Here is a 19,075-nt window from a genome sequence, read left to right as displayed (position 1 = left end):
CCAGCAAGCATATCAAGTTTGTTTTGAAAGCACTATAGTTCAACATAGCCATATTAGAGTCAATTCTTTATCAGGTCTGCACCAACGGACCCAGAAATGTTCACCCATTTCTTCACATTTCATTTATGACTCACTGATGCATGGGATCTTCTACAGACTGTTCTGCCCAAACACTAACATAATAGGTAGAATTCTAAGAATAATCCCAAATGGTTCTCATTTGAATGAGATTGCCTCCTTTGGGAATATTAGTGGCAAGCACCTCAGGTGACACAGCTAAGTGGGCTTTATAGATATAATTATGGTTTCTAATCAATTGATCTTAGAAGAGATAAGCTGGGGGCTGGGAGTTTGGCCTAGTGGTAGAGTGCTTGCCTAGCATGCACAAAGACCTGGGTTTGATTCCTCGATACCACATACTTAGAAAAAATATCCAGAAGTGGTGCTGAGACAGTGCTCAGGCCCTGAGCTCAAGCCCTGGACTGGCAAAAAAAAAAAAAGAGGTAGCTGGTTCATCTTTGTAAGCAGAGAGCTCTATCTGTTGGAAGAGAGAAAACTCACGGAGAGTAACAGCATGAGGATTTGGTATGCTGCTGCTGGCCTTGAAGGTAGAGGAGACCATGGGCAAGAATCAGGGAGTGGCCACTGTGAGTTAAGAGCAACATCTGGCCTTAACCAGCAAGGACTCAGCCCTACAGCTGTGACAGAAGTCTATCCTGCCATGATGTCAAGGACTATGGAAGTGAATGCTTCCCCAGTGATTCTCTGTAAGAGTCTACCTGCCTTTCTTTGGAGATCCTAAATAATCAAGTTGATTTCACATGGATTTCTCCCTTACAGAACAGATATGAAAGAGATATTGATTCAAGCTGCTAATTTTGTTTTTTGTTATATTGAAGCAGGAAACCAATACAATCTGGAAAATGGCCATTTGTTTACTCTGGATCATATTTACAGTTCTTTTTTTGACTACTTTTATGTGTTAATTTTTGACTCTGAAATAATTAAATGCATAAAGACACACATAGAGCAGATTGTCTTTTAAAAAAAATCCTACAAAAGCATCCTATTTCCAAAGGCATGATATATAAGATGTAAAATACTGCCTTCTTATGCTCATCATCAAAATTGCCATTGTTTGCTACTAACTGGGTATTCTTAAGTCTATTGCAGTCACCTCAGCAAAGCACAAAGAAACTGAGGATGAAAAGGAATAAGTGACAAGGAGTAGGTGGGGCATATCTCACTGGCAAACACATAAAGGCTGAAATAAGTAGGATGCTGAGTTTTGTGCACTGGGACATTAGAGCATGCATTTAATGAGTCCTTAATAGTGACTGCAAAAGCACCCAGCACAGGCATGCTTAGTCATATGAATCAAACCCCTCACTTTGGCTGACTGCATTGTCTGTGCCATAATGATTATGAGATTATAATCTCCTAGAATTCTTTTAAGTTCAATCCTTAACATGAAAAGTACAACTTCCTTTACAAAATCATTAATGAGGATGTCTTTGCAGAAAGATTAATCTTGAGAGAACTATTATGGTAGTCAGAAAGGGATATGTACTATGTGAAGTTACTCCTTTTTTCTTTCATTTTAAACCTCCTATGGTTTAATCCTCTGTTGTCACTGTATTTGATTTTGGTACCCTGTGTACTATATATAACTTTATTTAAAATAAGGAAGGGAAGGGGAACAGAAAAATGGTGAGACAAAAGCTAAAGAAAAACCAACGCTAATAGTGATATTCACAAGACAATATGTTGGAAATAAACTTTACAGCTTGGGGGTGAGGTCAGGTATGTGGGGGAGAGAAAATGGTTGAAAAACAAGAGAGTATAAAAATTGATCAACAAGAAAAGTACTTACTATCCTATATATGTAACAGTAACCCTTCTGTACCTTGACAATAGAATTAAATTTAAAAATGGATATAAGAACAAAGTATATAATAAGGAATATGCATCAATGTGATATTTCAAACTAGACAGTGATATTTCTGGAAGAAAACTGGTGATCAAAGAAAAATCTGCAATGCCAAATAATTTGCTTAAAGTAAACTTCTAGGTGGCTGGGGATGTAGCTCAGTGGTAAAGAGTTTGCTTAGCATGTACGAAGCCCTGGTCCAATACTCCAGAATGCAAAAACTAAAAAGAATAGGAGGAAGTAAAGAAAGAAGAGGGAAGAAGAGAAGGAGAAGAAAAGTAAGCTGTTGGGACCAGATGTAATATTGCACACCTGCAATTCCCAGTATTTGTATTTGAGAGGCAGAGATGGAGTCAATCATAGTTTAAAACTATCCAAAGAAACAAGTTATCAATGTGACAACTCAACAGACAAATAAGGCAGTGATGGTTCACATCTGTGTAAGGGGTACTGATAGGAGGCTAACAGTCCTAAATCAACCCTGAGCAAAAATTCAAGACACTATCTGTATAAATAAAGGGGAAAAAGGGGATACAATGTGGCTCAAGTGGAAGAGAATCTGAGTTCAAACCAAAATAGTTTTGCTAAGCAAGTCTTTGTATTGCAATTTTCTTCTTGGAACTTCAACTTATAGATACTAACTGTGATCTGTCTGCATGAAGTTCACTTCCTTGAATAAATGTTCACAATGGTGAACTAGAAGGTCCTCAGTGATGCTTCGAGGGCTCTGATGCTTTCCAGAGACTCAAGAAGAAGCAAGTCCCAGGTTATAGACCTAAGTCAACAGGATTTGCTTCACTTAAGTATGAAAAAGTCCTGGAAAACCACTGAGCCATTCTATGACCTAGGGCATATTGATAAGTCTGAGATTAACAATCAACATTATTTGCAGCACACGTGATAAAATCTGACATTCTTGCAGTCAAATTATCTGTTCATCCCTCCCATGGCAAGGACTTGACCTTCAGATTTGTTTTCACGTGGTTCATCCCCAGAAACACAAAAGACCTTTCCCATCTAATCCCAACAGTAAGCAAGTTGATGGCAGGAGTTGGATATTATTGATACCCCGAGATGAATTGAGGGCATTTGATATCCTTTATCTCTCTGCCAAGTCACAGAACCTGCTTTCCCGGAGAATAACAATCATTACAGTCCACTGAGTCTTGCTATTTTTCGATAGTTTCTGTGGCAGCTGGCTACTGAGAAGTTGCCAGGGAATTGAAAAGAGGCAGTGTGGAGGGGGGCAGATGACTCCTTTGGATCTATTTCCACTCAGCACTGCAGCTGGGAGATCCACTAATGTTCCAAGTCCCTATAGCATGCTTGGGGCCTAGTTGAGGAGCAGCCACAGAGCAGCCATCCTGAAGTATGTCTCTCTCAAGGCTGCAGCACCCCTTCCCCATTGCACATCTACTGTCAGTTTGTAACAAACAGTCCCCTAATAAACACTCTTACTGCTTGTTCTGCTCAGCCAGCACAGCCAGCAACCAATCCTCAAATGGAATCAGACCACAGAAATCACTAAAAACAATCACAGCCATACTTCCTTCACCAGAGGAAACCCAGGAAGACAGCAACAGCCAAAAGAAACAAAGGCAGGAAAGATGGAACTTAATCGGTGAACGTGATTTCATGAACAGAGAACATTTATTTTTATCATTCAGATGAGATTGTATTGATTTTCCTACTTTTTCCTCTGAGCATACAAAATGTTCCAAAGACATTCTGCAAATACCACATGTCTATTAAGATGCCAGGAAGAAAAAAAAAAAGGTGGAGTTGAGAGTGAGAGACCCCTGAATTCAGTTCCTAGTAATGTAAATAAATACATTAATTAAAAGACGGAGAACAACAAGCTCATGTCTGAGAGCCAAGGATCATAAACTGAAGCTAGCCCAAGCAGGAAAGTCTTTGACATTCATACAGTTTCTCCAATTAACGAGTAAAAAGCTCGAAGTGGAGCCATGGCTCAAGTGGTTGAGTGCCATCCTTGAGTGACAATGCTTAAGCCCCAGTAACATTGTGTATACAATGCACGCACACATGTGCACACAACACACACATATACATATGCGCGCACACACATACACACACAGACACACACACACAGAAGATGGAATTGAGTACTAAACCAATTAAAACGTGTGTACAGAAGGATGTCTGATTAAGTAGAAAAAGTTAATCACACTTTATGGAATTTAAAACTAAGTTACTGGTACTTAAAAACAAAATAGAAAATTATCCATATAAAGAATCATTCTATACTTCTGTATCTAGTATTATCTATAATTCTATAACTTCAATTTTTTATCTTATAAAGACTGATGGAAAAGCAAGATAATAGTTAAGGAATGAAAATTTATTAGTAGGACAGTAATATATCTACAAAGAGATTATTGTATTATCCCCATCCTTGGATGGGAGGACATGTGTGCAGTTACAAAGGCAAATTAATGTTTAGATAATTTCACTAAAATAAGCTCTGGCTCCCCAGGCAGAATTACAGACCCATACCATGTTGTGGAACAAAGATACATCTGCATGCTTTTGCATATCCAAACGAGCACTGAGGATTTCTACTAAAGTAAAAACACACATTCCATGAGACTTACATGCCTGGTTAATGTGAAGTTGTATCTAATCTCACTGTGCCTTGGACTTGAATGTCTCTGGAGGCTGATGAGGACAAGCCTCTCCTATGCATATTGAATGTTTACACATTTTTTTTTTTGCCAGTCTTGGGCTTTAGCTCAGGGCCTGAGCACTGTCCTTGGACTTTCTCAAGGCTAGAGCTCTACCACTTGAGCCTCAGCACCACTTCCGGCTTTTTTCTATATATGTGGTACCGAGAAATCGAACCTGGGTTTTCATGCATGCTAGGCAAGCACTTTAACCAGTAGGCCAAACTCCTGGCCCGAATGTTTACACATTTTTACTGGAGAAACATACATTCCCATCCTATGGCCTTTTCAAAATTGGGTGGTTTCTGTTGTTCTGTCTCAGTTATGTTAAGCCATTAACATATGGGTCACTTGTAAATAAATTTTTCATTCGGTAAAGTCTTTTCACATTCTCTCCTCCCCAACCCCAATACTGGTGTTTGAACTCAGGGCCTCACAGTCATTCACTGACTTGCTGATCAAGTACTCCACCACTTAAGCCAAGCCTCCTGGCACTTGGATGGTTATTTTAGAGATGGGGTCTAATGTACTTTGAAGTGAAAACTAGCTTTGTGATCCTCAGCATCCTATAGCATGTGCCATGGGCACCAGCACCTTCCACATTCTGAATAGGATGCTTTGATACACAAAAATAAATTAGATTTATAAATCCCGATTATTTTACTTTGATTCATCTAGTTTATTATGATAAGCACGGGACATGATGATTTCATGTGTTTATTTTGTAAGCATTGTGTGTTAAGGAGTCAAAAGTAATGAAGTCTCCTGTATTAAACAGAGTGGTAATTTTAAAAGGCTTTATATTAAATAATAGCTAACATTTAAACCAAGTTATCTGCTATGGAGATTTGATTCCTCTTTGAGGAGGAAAACTTGACTTGTGAGGTTAAGCCAAGAGACGATAACAATTCAACCTTAGCAATTTGACACCCAAGGCTCGTGTTGTCTAAGTCCACTACCTTCTGCATAAAACATTAAATTGAACCACTGTGAAAATATTTAGTTGCCAAACTTCAGAGTTCATACTCACAACTGTGTACATATACACATAAACCAAAACAGCAAACTATAATGTTGTGATGACTAAGGCCAACAAGGAAGACAGGAAGGTTTAGAAAACAGGTTGCAGACTAAAAGTATGTGTTGAGCAATAACATCGATAATAATTATTATAAAGGAAAAAGAAGCTTGGCAAAGGTGATATAGGAAAAAGATCCCACATTGTATTTTAATATATCCTATTTTTGTTTTCTAAAAACAATCATCCCAAGAGGGTTCCATCTATAATGTTCAACAAAATAACATGGCTCTGAGAAAATGACATACTAGAAAGACTATTATTCACAGGATGCTGCATACCTAGCACCTTTAACATACTTGTAGTAAGAGCTGTATACTCGTTAGTTAACACAATGTAACTCTGCTCCTTTTTCTATAAAAGTAATGACCCTGATAAGAACAAAGTAAAACTGACCTTCAGAATGATCCAGTTGTTCACTAGGATAATTAAAAAAAATTACTTTATGGGCCAGAAGCATGGCCTAGTGGTAGCGTGCTCACCTAGCATGCACAAAGCCCTGCGTTCCATTTCCTGGAACCACATATACAGAAAAGCCAGAAGCGGTTCTGTGGCTCAAGTGGCACAGTGCTCAAGTCTTGAGCAAAAAGTGTCCAAGGACAGTGCCCCGGGCCCAAGTTCAAGCCTCAGGACTGACAAAAAAAAAATAGTTTATAATTTTAGAAATTCTTGTCATTACACACTACATAAGAAAGTGGCAAAGTAGAACTTACAGACTGGAAAGTGATTTCTCCACATAGTAAACTTGTGAGACATTTCCTTACAGCAAACAACGAATGTAATTACAAGATTCTTTCATACTGGAGATAATGTGACCATAATTCTACCCTACCATGCCCTGCACATATTCTGCATTTTTTTACGCTAGCGTTGGGGTTTGAACTCAGGGTCTGGGTACTATCTCTTAGTTTTTTTCATTCAAGGCTGGCATTCTACCACTTCAATCTTAGCTACAAGCTTGCCTTGAACTGAAGTCCCAGACATCAGCCTTCTAAGAAGATAGGATGACAGATGTGAACTATCTTCACTTGCAAACAATGACATCAAATTCAAATCTATAGTTGATTAAACTAGGTATTGTTGTAAAATATAGTTTATTAGCTATTGGTTAACCAAACTCATTGTATCTTCCTTAAACTTACATCATGTGCTTTGAAACCATGGAAAACACAAATGCTTCATTTATATATCACCAAAGCAGATTGAATAATTTTCTAGATAAGCACTAATAACTATAGTGACAAAATAAAATTACTGGTCATCTTTACTATATATTAGGTTGAGGTAAGAGTATCATGATCTCAACCCAACCCTGAGGAAAACAAACAAAAAACCTTTGTAGAAAAATAGCCTAAAGTAAAAGGCTCAAGTATTAACATAGCAAGAACAGGCTCATACTTTCAAACTCAAGTATCACAAAAAAGTTTAAAAAATTAAAAATAAAAATGAATAGTTAAAGAATATAATACACAGGGTAAAAATAGCCCTGAAATGTTATCATTTAATATGTTATCATTTTCTTACTCCTTAATCCATTTTCTTCCTTTCCTTCTTCTCTCTCTCTCTCTCTCTCTCTCTCTCTCTCTCTCTCTCTCTCTCTCTCTCTCTCCTTTCCTTCCTCCTTTTCTCCCTCCTTCCCTCCTTTCTTCTTTTATTTTTTGTGTGCCCTAACTTATGACTTAAGCTCTTGCTTGGCTTTTTCACTCAAGACTGGTGTTCAACCACTTGAACCATACCTACAATTCCAGTTTGTTGCTGGTTAATTGTCTGGACTGGTGTGATCATCAGATCATAGCCTCCTGAATAGCTAGGACTGCCTATGTAAGCTACTGGCACTGGGCACCCTGCTCCTTAATTTCTTACTGAAATGAGTAGGCTTTCTTAATAAAGTGGTTGCTTAATAGTTACAGTCTATCTTTTCACAGAAATTAGGTCCTAACTATAGACTGGATCCTCAAAGCCATGCTACAGTTAAAAAGCTTTCTGTTCAAGATCACATGGCCCACACTGCCTCAGTTGGAACTGAAAGGATTTAAACTAGACTCACCTGGACCCTGAATTTCATCCACTTATTGGTCAGACTTCAGTCTGAACTCCAGGTTCCAAGCTGTTTGAGATTTCTCCAGACTTGGAATTCATTGAATACAGTATCTTTCAATATGCCTTGTGGAGCCTGGAAGTACCTGACAAGGAGAAAGCCCAGCTCTTCTCCAACAGAAGCAGTGGAGTTATGCATGTGCTTCCTGAGCAGGAGAATCCATTTCAGCACTTAGGTTTTGGCAGCTTGTCCTATGCCGAGGAAAAACTGCCTGGAGCAGTGATGCATAGCTTTTCCCTCCTCTCTCTTCCCTCAGCTGTCCCTTCTGCTAGAGAAGTGCCTGCCACTAACAGCTTCCCAATTGTAATTTGCTGCTGCTAATCTGTCATCTAAGAAATCAGATGACCAGGGCTGTTAGAACTCAGTAAATTAAGAGTCAAGCTCTGAGAGATAGCCAGAAACCCTTCTTCAAAAGAGCTTGTAGCAGGCTTCTTGGCAGCCATTTCCTTTCTTCTCAGTCCTTTTCTTATCTAATTCCCTTCATGGCAGTCTCAAAAGATCTGGCCTCCATCTGCAGGAGGTGTTCTTATTGTGAAACACAACAGAGAATACACCAGAGGGGTGGAGGAGACATCTGTCCTGTTGAAAGGACGAACACCTGGCCTGTGGACTTTCAGATTTAAAAACTTCTCTGTGGTTCATTTCCCCTAAGATGGATATAACCACCTCTCCCTGCCTTCTATATCACAACAGTAAGGTATAGTGCACTACAAATTATGAACTATTTTGAATATGAGCTGTTATGAAAAAAATGTTCCTGTAAAACAAAAAAAATTACTAGATATGGTGGTGTGTGCCTATAATCCCAGCATTTAAGAAGCTGAGGCAAGGAAAGAAGAAGAGAAGAATCATCTTCATTTTCAGCGTTCTCTAAGCCAAGGCTGTATGTGGTCTGTTATTATAAAAAAAAAATTACTGGAACACAGCCTTGCCTACTTCTCTATGTATTTAATACTTTCTCTTGAATGACAATGAAAAAGTTCACTAATCATTCTGACTCATAAAAGTGAAAATATTTATTATACAGTCCTGCACAGATAAAGTTTCACTGAACCATCTTACCAAAAAAATCTTTTAATTTTCAAGAAAACCAAGTTTAATTTTTTTACAAAAAAACCCAGTGGCTTAACATAGCACACATCAAACACAGAAGTCCTCCCTGAGTAATAATAGTTAAGTTCACGGCATACACTGTAGTCATTTCACAAGTTTTGCTATGTAAATTGATTACCACAAGCATAAAAGTCCTGAGAATTATTCTAAATTTAATACAGAAAAGAATAAGAAATTCTGCTGAAAATCATTTTCAGGGTACATTTTAGTGGGGACATCTTTTGTGTTGCAGAAATGAGGGCTACAGATCTACCCATCGTCATCAATGCCAATCACACTAGGAGAGTGCAAATATTAATCAAAATGACATCTCCAATTTCTCTCCCTTCCTAATCAGGCCTAAATATCAACAGGCAGCCAGGAAATCAATAAGAAAAACTGGATGCTTGCATTGGCAGCCCTTTCTTTTCTGCCATGACTAAGGCCCCTGGTGGTAGCACAAACACTTTCCAACTTCCCCTTCTCCACGAGAGGCACACATTCACCAGAGCGCACACCTAGGATCCTCAGCTTTGTCCAGCATGTCTCTGACCATGTCACCAGTCACTGAAAGGTAGCTCTCATGCTACTTTAAGATAAAAGAGGCTATAGTAGGAGTGGCTCTAGAATAATCAAGTGCATTCTACCAAGAGTCTCCAGAGTGAAGTATGAGTAGGTGATACAGTATTTAACAAAGACCAAGGGGCTAGGAGCATGGCCTAGTAGTAGTGCTTGTCTAGCATGCACAAAGACCCAGGTTCCATTCTTGGTACCAAATACACAGAAAAAAAGCCAGAAATGGCTTGAGCTATGACTCAAGTGGTAGAGTGCTGGCCTTGAGGAGTACTCAAGGACAGTGCTCAGGCCCTAAGTCCAAGCCTCAGGACTGGCAAAAAGAAATTTAAGAATGATGAGGCCTTATGACAACTTCCATGCCTGAAGGGAGGGATGGCACAGAAATGGATTCTAAGCCTTCTACATACCAAAACATCAACCACAAAGACTGAGCACATACGCTAGGGACTGGTGGCTCATACCTACATTCATAGCTACTTAGGAAACTGAGATATAAGGATCACAGTTCAAAGCCATCCTGGGCAGAAAAGTCCAGGAGACTCTTGTCTCCAACAAACTATGCAGCACCAAAGTGGCACTGCAGTTCCAGTGGTAGAGTGCTAGCTTTCAGCAAATGAAGCTCAGGGACAGTACCCAGGCCCTGACTTCAACCTCCAGACTATCATATACAAAAAAAAAGAAAAAGAAAAAGACTTTGAGAATACACATTAGTATTTCTGGTGCAATGATTTCTTCCTTTTACTTTCTAGTGACTTTCCTCCCTCCCCCTGATGGTTATCCCACTGACATCTATTTTTTTTTCTGTATGAGCTCTGGGTTACTTCATGACTGAGGGATATGATGGCTATTTTCACATCCATTTATTTTCAGGAGGCAGAATACTGAAGAAGTAGAACACAGTTGTAAAGCCATTCACATTTGGAGCTAGTGTTGAACTCTACAGAGAGAATATCTATTACTACTGATAACAGGCAAAGGCCCAGGAAAAAATGACTGGGGTTGAAAATATACAGACTACCATCTAAGGAGGAAGGATATGGCCTGTGGGATCCAGAAATCCCAGAACTTGAAGAACCAGCTATAGCTGGACAGTCATGATCTGAGGGTCACTGAAACTGGCCAGTATTAATATGAACTCATTTGTACTTCAACTACTGAAGCCAAGAATACTAGAGTTATTTCACTCATTCTTTCCTTTAACTCATTCATTCATGTACAGGCCAGTCATATAACATAAAAAGTCATATGCCAGTTAGGCTCTTTTCTGCCTGTTTCTGCATCTCAGCTGGTGTTTTTTTCTCCCTACATTTATGGAAATGTAATGGCTTCTGGCCTTGGTATTTTAGATGTTTCTACCTGCATAAAAGAAAATACAATCAAGAATGATGACACCTTCTTAGCCAGATGAAATTCCACTTAAGAAAAAAAAAGGTTTTCCAACTTTAAGCAAAACTGGAACTGCAGAGATCAAAGGCAACTGGTAAGGAAAACAATTCCAGACACAAGACCAAGAGGAAGAACACAAACTTAGAAGGAATGAGGTAATTTAGGAAACAGCATGTCACCAATATGAATACAGTTATGAGTACTGTTCTCAGCAATCCTAGCCTCCCTCTGAGGTTAGATCTCCTTAGGTTGTCAGAAACCATCACTGTAGTCGAGTGCCAGCGACTCATGCCTAAGAAGTTAAGGATCATGGTTCCAAGCCAGCTGGGGCAGAAAAGTCCTTGAGACTCTTAGCTCCAATTAACCACCAAGTATCCAGAAGTAATGCTGAGGCTTAGTTGGTAGAGTGCCAGCTAAGGGATGGCACCCACACCTTGAGTTCAAGCCTCAGAACAGGAACAAAAAAGAAAGAAAAAATAACCTCAGCATCAATGTAGTTCACCTGAGATACACTCTAGATTTGACAACAGACACACACACTTTTAACATGGCAATTCTAAAAACCAACCTTTTCATAGGAAACACTACCAATAAGCCAGCTCTAGGGGATTCATAAAACATGATGTGTTCCTAATGGTCACTATAATGACCACTGTCCATTTCATTCCTTCTCACTTTTCAGCTGTCCTATCTCAACACAATAAAGCTGATGCTCTCGACTGAACGCCATTCACCAGTAAGTTCTGGATTAAATTAATGGAGGTGACTCAAAGTGAAGGCATTATCTTTCAACACTGTTTCAAGACTGTGGATGTAGCTAGAGCTTCTTTTACCACTTCAGGAGAACCTACTTCCCCTGAATATCAGCTCCTGCTGGGTTTCAGCATCTTACTTTCTCCTCTGTTTCAGCTCTACAGGTGGCAAGTACTTCTTGATGCTGCCAGGGTCTAGGTGCTGGAGACTTTACATCTACTCTTGGTCTGTCAACCCATAGCCTTAAATATATTCCTTTCATTGAAATTTCATTATTCTTTACCTATCTAGGTGAAATGCTGTTTCCTGGTACAACTGATTGAAACATAATAATCTACTTATTAACATAAAAAAGATGTCTGACAGAAAGTAGATCACAGTATTAATTAGTATGACTTACATTTAAGTAGTAGGATAGGATTGTGGGTTTCTTTTCCCCTTCATATCTTTTTAGTTTTCAAATGTCTATAATATGTCCTTATGTATTTGAGGGGAATAAAAATAAAACAAAAATAAAATTAAATAAAATTAAATATAAAATGGAAATATAATCTAAAGAAATTCTAGTGGGTTGGCTTCCCTCCTTTATGTCCGACATCAAGAATTACATAAGGGCTGGGATGGAGCTCAGTGGCAAAGTGCCTGCCTAGCAAGTCCAGTGTCATGGGTTCAATTCCCCAATACCAAAAAAGAAAAGACAAAAAAAATACAGTTAAAAAACAAAGAATTACATAAAATGTTGCATTACCTAACCGTATCCTAATAATACCATGAACATTTGATGACCAAGTTATCTATGAGAGATATGTTCAGGGACAAAATATTCACAATTATATATATACAACTGTGCACATTTATAATTAGGCATGTTTCAGACTTAGACTTCATAAGCAGAAAACTTTTAATCATAGCGCATACTGCCTACAGAGTAAGTAGTGTGGTTCATTTAATTTACAAGCTTGTGGATATTAGCTTTTTTTAATCCTGCAGACAGGATTATGACTCCCCTTTCACAGAGAAGAAAACTGTCCATGTTATTAACCAAAGGTCATATATACCTCTTCATGAGCAGATTCTAGAGGCAATCTTGGTTTTAAAGGTCTATTTTAAGACATGAAACTCAATGGCCACTTAAATTGTCTACGATTTTCTGAAATTCTCCTCATTTTAAATTTGTTGTGAAAAGAACTGCTAGGGTGGTCAAACTAGTTCACTAATCATGAGCTATGAAATCTTGCACACCTACATACAAATATGCAAGTCTCCATCAATGAGATGTCAATAATACTTTTCCTATGGTATCCTAGAGAGTGTGACAAATAAACGACATAACCAACACAAAAGACTTCAAAACTGTAAAGCCAAATGAGCTGGCAAATGAAAGGCAATACTATGCCACCTTGAAATGATGAGGACATGGGTCTTTGTCATAACCCATGATAGCCAAATGTAAAGAAAATCTCTATCATTTTGATGAGGTGTAGCTCCAAAATATACTATTATGAAGTATTTGGTATATTAACACTCAATGTAAAACCACCACTGAGTAATCAGTAAGAATCATGCAATCCTTTCAATGAAATCCACTCCTAAGCTCACCTCCCTGACTCCCATTCATTAATTACCTTATTGTATTTGATATCCTCAGAATTTTCTGAAATATGTATTTCTCAATCTGTAGTTTTACATATATAGCAAATTAAACCAAGACCATTACAATTCAAACTCTCCATTCTCTGTGGTATGATATGAAAAGTTCAGTTGAGCCACTTAGTTTTCAGTTTCCCTGACTCAACTTTTTTTTGAGTTTTCTAATTAATTATATTCCATTATTCCTCATGATCAATTAGCTCAAAATGTTGCTGAGATAGTGAGTATGCTGAAGACGGCAGAATTTAATGATAATTTGAGACCAGTAGGACACTAAATTCCTCTCTTGTTAATAATTAAAGTAGATAACTTATGTTTTTATTTATAGCTTCCAGAAATATCCGGTTCATTCCTTTACACTGCACTGTCAGCTAACCATCAGATGATCAGGATCTGACTTAAAGCTTAAAGCTTCTATGCTTTATTTTGCATACATGCCTTCAACGGAAGGGTGAGATAAAGCCCATCCAAAGAGTAAAGGAAATGAAGTCAACCCTGTGTAATCTTTTGAGCTTTCTACCTGGCCAAATGCTGGTGTATCATAAATAAGTAAAGAATAAACACGAAGTAAAATTTCAATTCACCTGTTTCAATTTCCCAGATGTAGACAGAGTCATCCGCACATCCAACAATTAAAAAGTTTTCCACGGGGTGCCATCTGATTGTTCTCACAGGAAAAAGGTGTTTCCGGGCATGTAGGAGGCAGCACCTTCCTTCCAGGTGAAGGAGAGACACGGAGTGGTCACTACACACACAGCAGATTATCTGATCATCTCGGAACTGTGTAAAGACAACAGGAAGGTCAAGGAAAAAAATCAGATAGTTTATGATTAAATCAATTTTCCCCATTAGTAATAAAGACCTATTTATAAAAAGCAAAAAAATTTAAAAAGAAATGTCTAATTCTTCAAGGTTTTGATTTGTTGTCTTTGACATTTCTACTTTCTATAGAAACTCTTCACATGGCCCTCTGAGGAGAGCCTTGCAATACAAAGTAGAGTTAAACTCAACAACCTCTCTAGAAGGTCAAGAGATAGAAGTAAAAAGGAAAATTCTTGGCTAGATCTGCTTGGAAGATAAATGAAGGACTTGATCATCACTCAGCAAATTCAGGCAGTGAGGCAGACATCGGAAATAATGTAGAATAAAATAAACCCCAGAACTAATTTGTTGCCACAAAAAGAAGCTATTTGTAGACACAAGCTTAGGCCCAAGGGTATCATGAGCTGATAGTTTCCACTTAAAGCCTCAAAATGTGATTTGGTGCTGTTCCCAGAACTATACAGATTCTAATCCAAACAGGAAACTCAGTGTAGACGCAATCTAAAAGAGGTAAGCCTTAGGTAGTTCAACTGAATGTACAGCCTCAAAGATACAAGGAGCAAAAATAGGCTCTCAAGACAACATCCTGAGAGAACTGGGAAAGTATGAGGGAAGTGGTGACATTGTTCATAGAGAATGTACTCTTTATCTGACTTATGTAACTAATTCATCTGTGTGTCACCTTTACAATAACAATGAATCACTTTTAAAAGTAATTTTTAAAAGTCAGCATGTGGTTTCCTTGACCATAATTTAGGGCAGCGACCATCCATGCTCATTGTTGCTGACCTACCCACAGTTTCAATTCCTGTATTTGTAGCTGAGCTCTCTTCAGATTCTCCCAGGGCCCTTATTTCCCACTTGTGCAGCTTTAGGGGACATTTTTGCCCCTGTCACTCACCCCAAGATTCTTTCTATAAAGAGCATGTTCATTGCAACATTATTTACCATAGCTAAGATATGAAACCAACCCAGATGTCCCTCGGTAGATGAATGGATCAAGAAAATGTGATACAGAGAGAGAGAGAGAGAGAGAGAGAGAGAGAGAGAGAGAGAGAGAGAGAGAGAGAGAGAGAGAGACAGAGAGAGACAGAGAGAGACAGAGAGAGACAGAGAGAGACAGAGAGAGAGAGGCAGAGAGAGAGACAGAGAGAGAGACAGAGAGAGAGACAGAGAGAAAGAGAGAGACAGAGAGAGACAGAGAGAGAGAGAGAGACAGAGAGAGAGAGAGAGACAGAGAGAGAGAGAGAGAGAGAGAGAGAGACACACAGAGAGAGAGACAGAGAGAGAGAGAGAGAGACGCGCGCGGAATTCTATGCTTTCATCAGAAAGAATGACAACATTCCTTATATAAGGAAACAAAAAGACTTAGAAAAAAATCTTATTAAGTGAAGACATACCCCCCCCAAAACATAAGACTCCTCATTTGCAGTCATTTGTACATATCTAGGATAATACTAAAAGAGAATCACAGTAGCTCACTAGTTATGTACATGTGACCATGTAAGATGATGCTAAGCAAAATGAACTCCAAGATATGGAAACAAGAGACTTCTTTTTGTAGTTGTTGTTTTTAACTGTGTGAAGTTATCTTATTTTTTTCTTTCCCATTGGGTTTTTCCCTGTTGTCACTGTATGATTTTGGTACCCTGTGTCTTGTATCTGAATTGGGGGAAGCAAGGGGAAACAACAAAATGGTGAGACAAAGGACAAAGGGTGAACCATAGCGATGCTCACAAGACAACATGTTAGAAATGAACTTCACAGTTTGAGGTGGGGGGCTTGGGAAAGAGAGGGAAAGTGGGAGGAAAATGAGGGAGGGGTAACAATGTTTGACAAGAAATGGTATTACCTAACTGTAATCCCTCTGCACATCATCTTGACAATAAAATTAAAGAATTTTAAAGACTACAGGAATCCTGAGGAAAAAATTACATGGGAAGCTAGACTTGAAGAGTAAATCCAATGTCTGATTTTCTTTGACTTTTCTGCCTCACTCATATATACCAAAAAGGCTAGGATGGGAGGGACAGAAGGATGGGGGGAAAAGGGAGAAGGAGGGAGGGAGGGAGGGAGGGAGGGAGGGAGGATGAGGTGGGTAGGGAGGATGGGAGAGAGAGAGAGAGAGAGAAATAAGAATCTTATGACCAGAAGTGAATCCAGTCTAAGGACTGACACTAGGGCAATCAGATTCTATTTTTCTAAGCATTTGAAAAATAAAAAGTGAAAGAATTCATATGAAGAATGAAGGGAAGGGAGTAATCACAGAAAAGCATATTCTTCTGGAGTACAGGTTCCTAGTTGATGAATTTATAGTTCAAATTCCACTGAGCCCTGCCTTGAATGCCTCAAAGGATTGCTGCTTTATTCCTTTGGTTGAGTACCTTTTGACATAGGTTGAATGGGCCCTGAGCCTTAGAATCAAATCAAGAGAAAAAGGGATTAGGACTGAAACTGGCTTGGACTTCTGCCCCGGAGCAGAAAGAAAAGAATAATAAAAAGACTCAGGAATCGAAGATATTATCAAGATATCCCAAACCAGATTAAAAAATGTATTTTATTATCAGAGTGATGCATAGGGGGTTTACAGTTACATTCATAAGGTAGTGAGTACATTACTTTTTGAACTCTGTTACCCCTTCCCATGTTTGTCTCCTACTTTCTCTCTCCCCATCCCCTTCCACGTTGTGGACTACATTTCCAGCATATTGTCCTATGAATATCCTGTTGATCTACCATTATTTCATAATTTGTATTACTAAAATGTCGCTTTTCTTATATCTTACTACAAAACAGTATATATTTTCTTTAATATATGTTTTCGTGAGCTTTGTAGAAGCTGAATTTAAATTGACATTTCATGTGAAAATTATAACTAAACCTGTTTCAGATAGCCCAGTTCTAGGTTGGTATTTATGTATTTGCTAAAGCTCAATATAAGCACATTGAAGCAGTGTGGTTGCATCCACAGTGGAATATAGGCAAAGGTAGGTCTGTCCTGGGCTGGACAGCGGAGTGCCTGGTTTCAGGGCTATTACCTTTCCAATGCTAGCATGAAAAAGTGTATTTAGAATGTGTGATATTGAGAAAGTCAAGAAGATTTTCGTTCAGACGTGTACTCAGGGCCACACCACTGAAAAGGGAGGCCTAATTTCCATGGTCTGTTTAGTAAGAAGAGAGGTCAAGGAACTGGATTCTTTTATGCAGATGCCAACAAGAACAAAGGCATCACCTGAGGAGATGGGGTATCTGGAGAATCCCGAAAAGTACATCCCTAGAACAAAAATGATATTCACTGGCATTCAGAAGGGAAGAAGGGCAGATTTGACAGCTTCTCTCAAAAAAGCTACAAATGACTCATAGTCACCGCCTTATTTATTGCAAAACAAAAGTCTCATTGCCTTTTTAGATTTTTTTTTTCTTTTTTGCCAGTTCTGGAGCTTAAACCCAGGGCCTGGGCACTCTCCTTGAACACTTTTCTCAAGGCTAGCATTCTTCCACTGGAGCCACAGCACCATTTCCAGCTTTTTCTGTTTATGCGGTACTGAGGAAATCGAACCTAGGGCTTCAGGCACACTAGGCAAGCACTCTACCACTCTTGGCCCTCTCATGCCTTTTTAATATGTATCATAATTTAACTGATTTCTAACATCGGAATTCAGATCATGAATGGCTGAGAAAATAGTTTTTGGACAGTCCAGATTTAAGTAAAACTGGTTTGTGGTTAAGTGAATATGATCTTTAAAAGTACACTGTCATTGTTTTCCCTTTCTGTGATATAATTGGACATAGTAATGTTTAATTTTTTAGCAAGACAGGAAATAATAATGCCATTTCCAAATCTGTCCAAGATTGGTTTTGTGTTCAGAATTATAAAGCTAATTATGAGAACATTTTTAAATACTGGGGAAATCTCTTTCTCAGAACCAAGCAATATTAACCTGTTTCAATATATGATCACTAACTTGTTAAAGGTAATGACTAAAGATGAGGAAACAATGTTTGTATTTTTGGTCTTGACTATGCCAGTTTAATTCTAATTTCCTGAGTCTGAAATAGCTTTTTTACTTATTGAAAGGCATTTAAGGGTAGCTTATGTATATTGTCAAATATAGAATATTTAACACTCCTCACATTTTAGAATTGATCTATAAGTTTGAATCCTTTTAAAAGTGACCATGGTAGATACAATGGCAACTTTATTTTTGAATTCTTTACTAAGACAGACTCAGTTGTAAATCAGGTTTATCTTTAAGCAACTATTTAGAAACACAAAATTGTGGAACTATCATATATGTGTGATGGTAGTGCTTTTTGCCAGCTTCTTCCAGAAGTAGAGGAGATAATTTGTAAACTATGTGGCCCTAAGACTTAAGGTAACTAAAGGTAAATACTACATGAAAAAAAACAAAACTATAGATCACACCTATAATCCTAGGTACTCAGGAGGCTGAGATCTGAGAATAGTGGTTCAAAGCCAGCCTGGGCACTAAAAAGTCTGTGAGATTCTTATCTCCAATTAAGCACCGGAAGTGATACTGTGGCTCAAGGGGTAAGGCAGTAGCTTTGAGCTGAAGAGCTCAAGGATAATACCCAGGCCTAAAGTTCAAGTCCCACATAAAAAGCACAGGGACAGGAAGAAGAAAGCGGGGAAAAAGAAGGAGTCATCCAAAACAGAAATGTACTCATTGCATGACTTATGAAATAGTAACCCTTCTGAATACCACCTTATAATAAAATTATATTTTAAAAGAAATAAGCAAATAATCCACATAGGGAAAAATTATTGAAGACTAAATTAAATTTTCATCTATGGATTCCAACCATTATTTTATTTTTGTACTATTGTCTTAAATCCCGTATTAGAATTAGAGAGGAAAAAAGGATAAGTACTGAAAGAAATAATTAAATTGCTTTAGAGAAGCTAGAATTCACTACATACAACCTTTAGAATAAAATTGTAACATAATTAAAATGTGTATAGAATTATTAAAAGGAAAAAATAT

The 19,075-nt window shown here is 38.2% G+C and overlaps 1 protein-coding gene across 1 annotated transcript in view; it reads right to left on the bottom strand.

Annotated features, from left to right (window-relative positions):
• The window catches only part of Wdr72 (WD repeat domain 72), a 176,730-nt gene that overhangs the window by 112,570 nt on the left and 45,085 nt on the right, over positions 1-19,075 (bottom strand). Inside the window, exon 14 of the mRNA XM_090358381.1 lies at positions 13,832-14,027. Coding sequence (XP_090214507.1) covers positions 13,832-14,027 — 196 coding nt within the window. The remainder of the gene's footprint in view (positions 1-13,831; positions 14,028-19,075) is intronic.

This window comes from Megascapheus bottae, chromosome 25 (genome assembly GCF_031878675.1).
Source record: "Megascapheus bottae isolate mThoBot1 chromosome 25, mThoBot2.hap1, whole genome shotgun sequence".
Lineage (NCBI taxonomy): Eukaryota > Metazoa > Chordata > Mammalia > Rodentia > Geomyidae > Megascapheus > Megascapheus bottae.
Note: the sequence above shows the minus strand (reverse complement) of the source record. Positions and strands in the feature narration are given on the sequence as shown.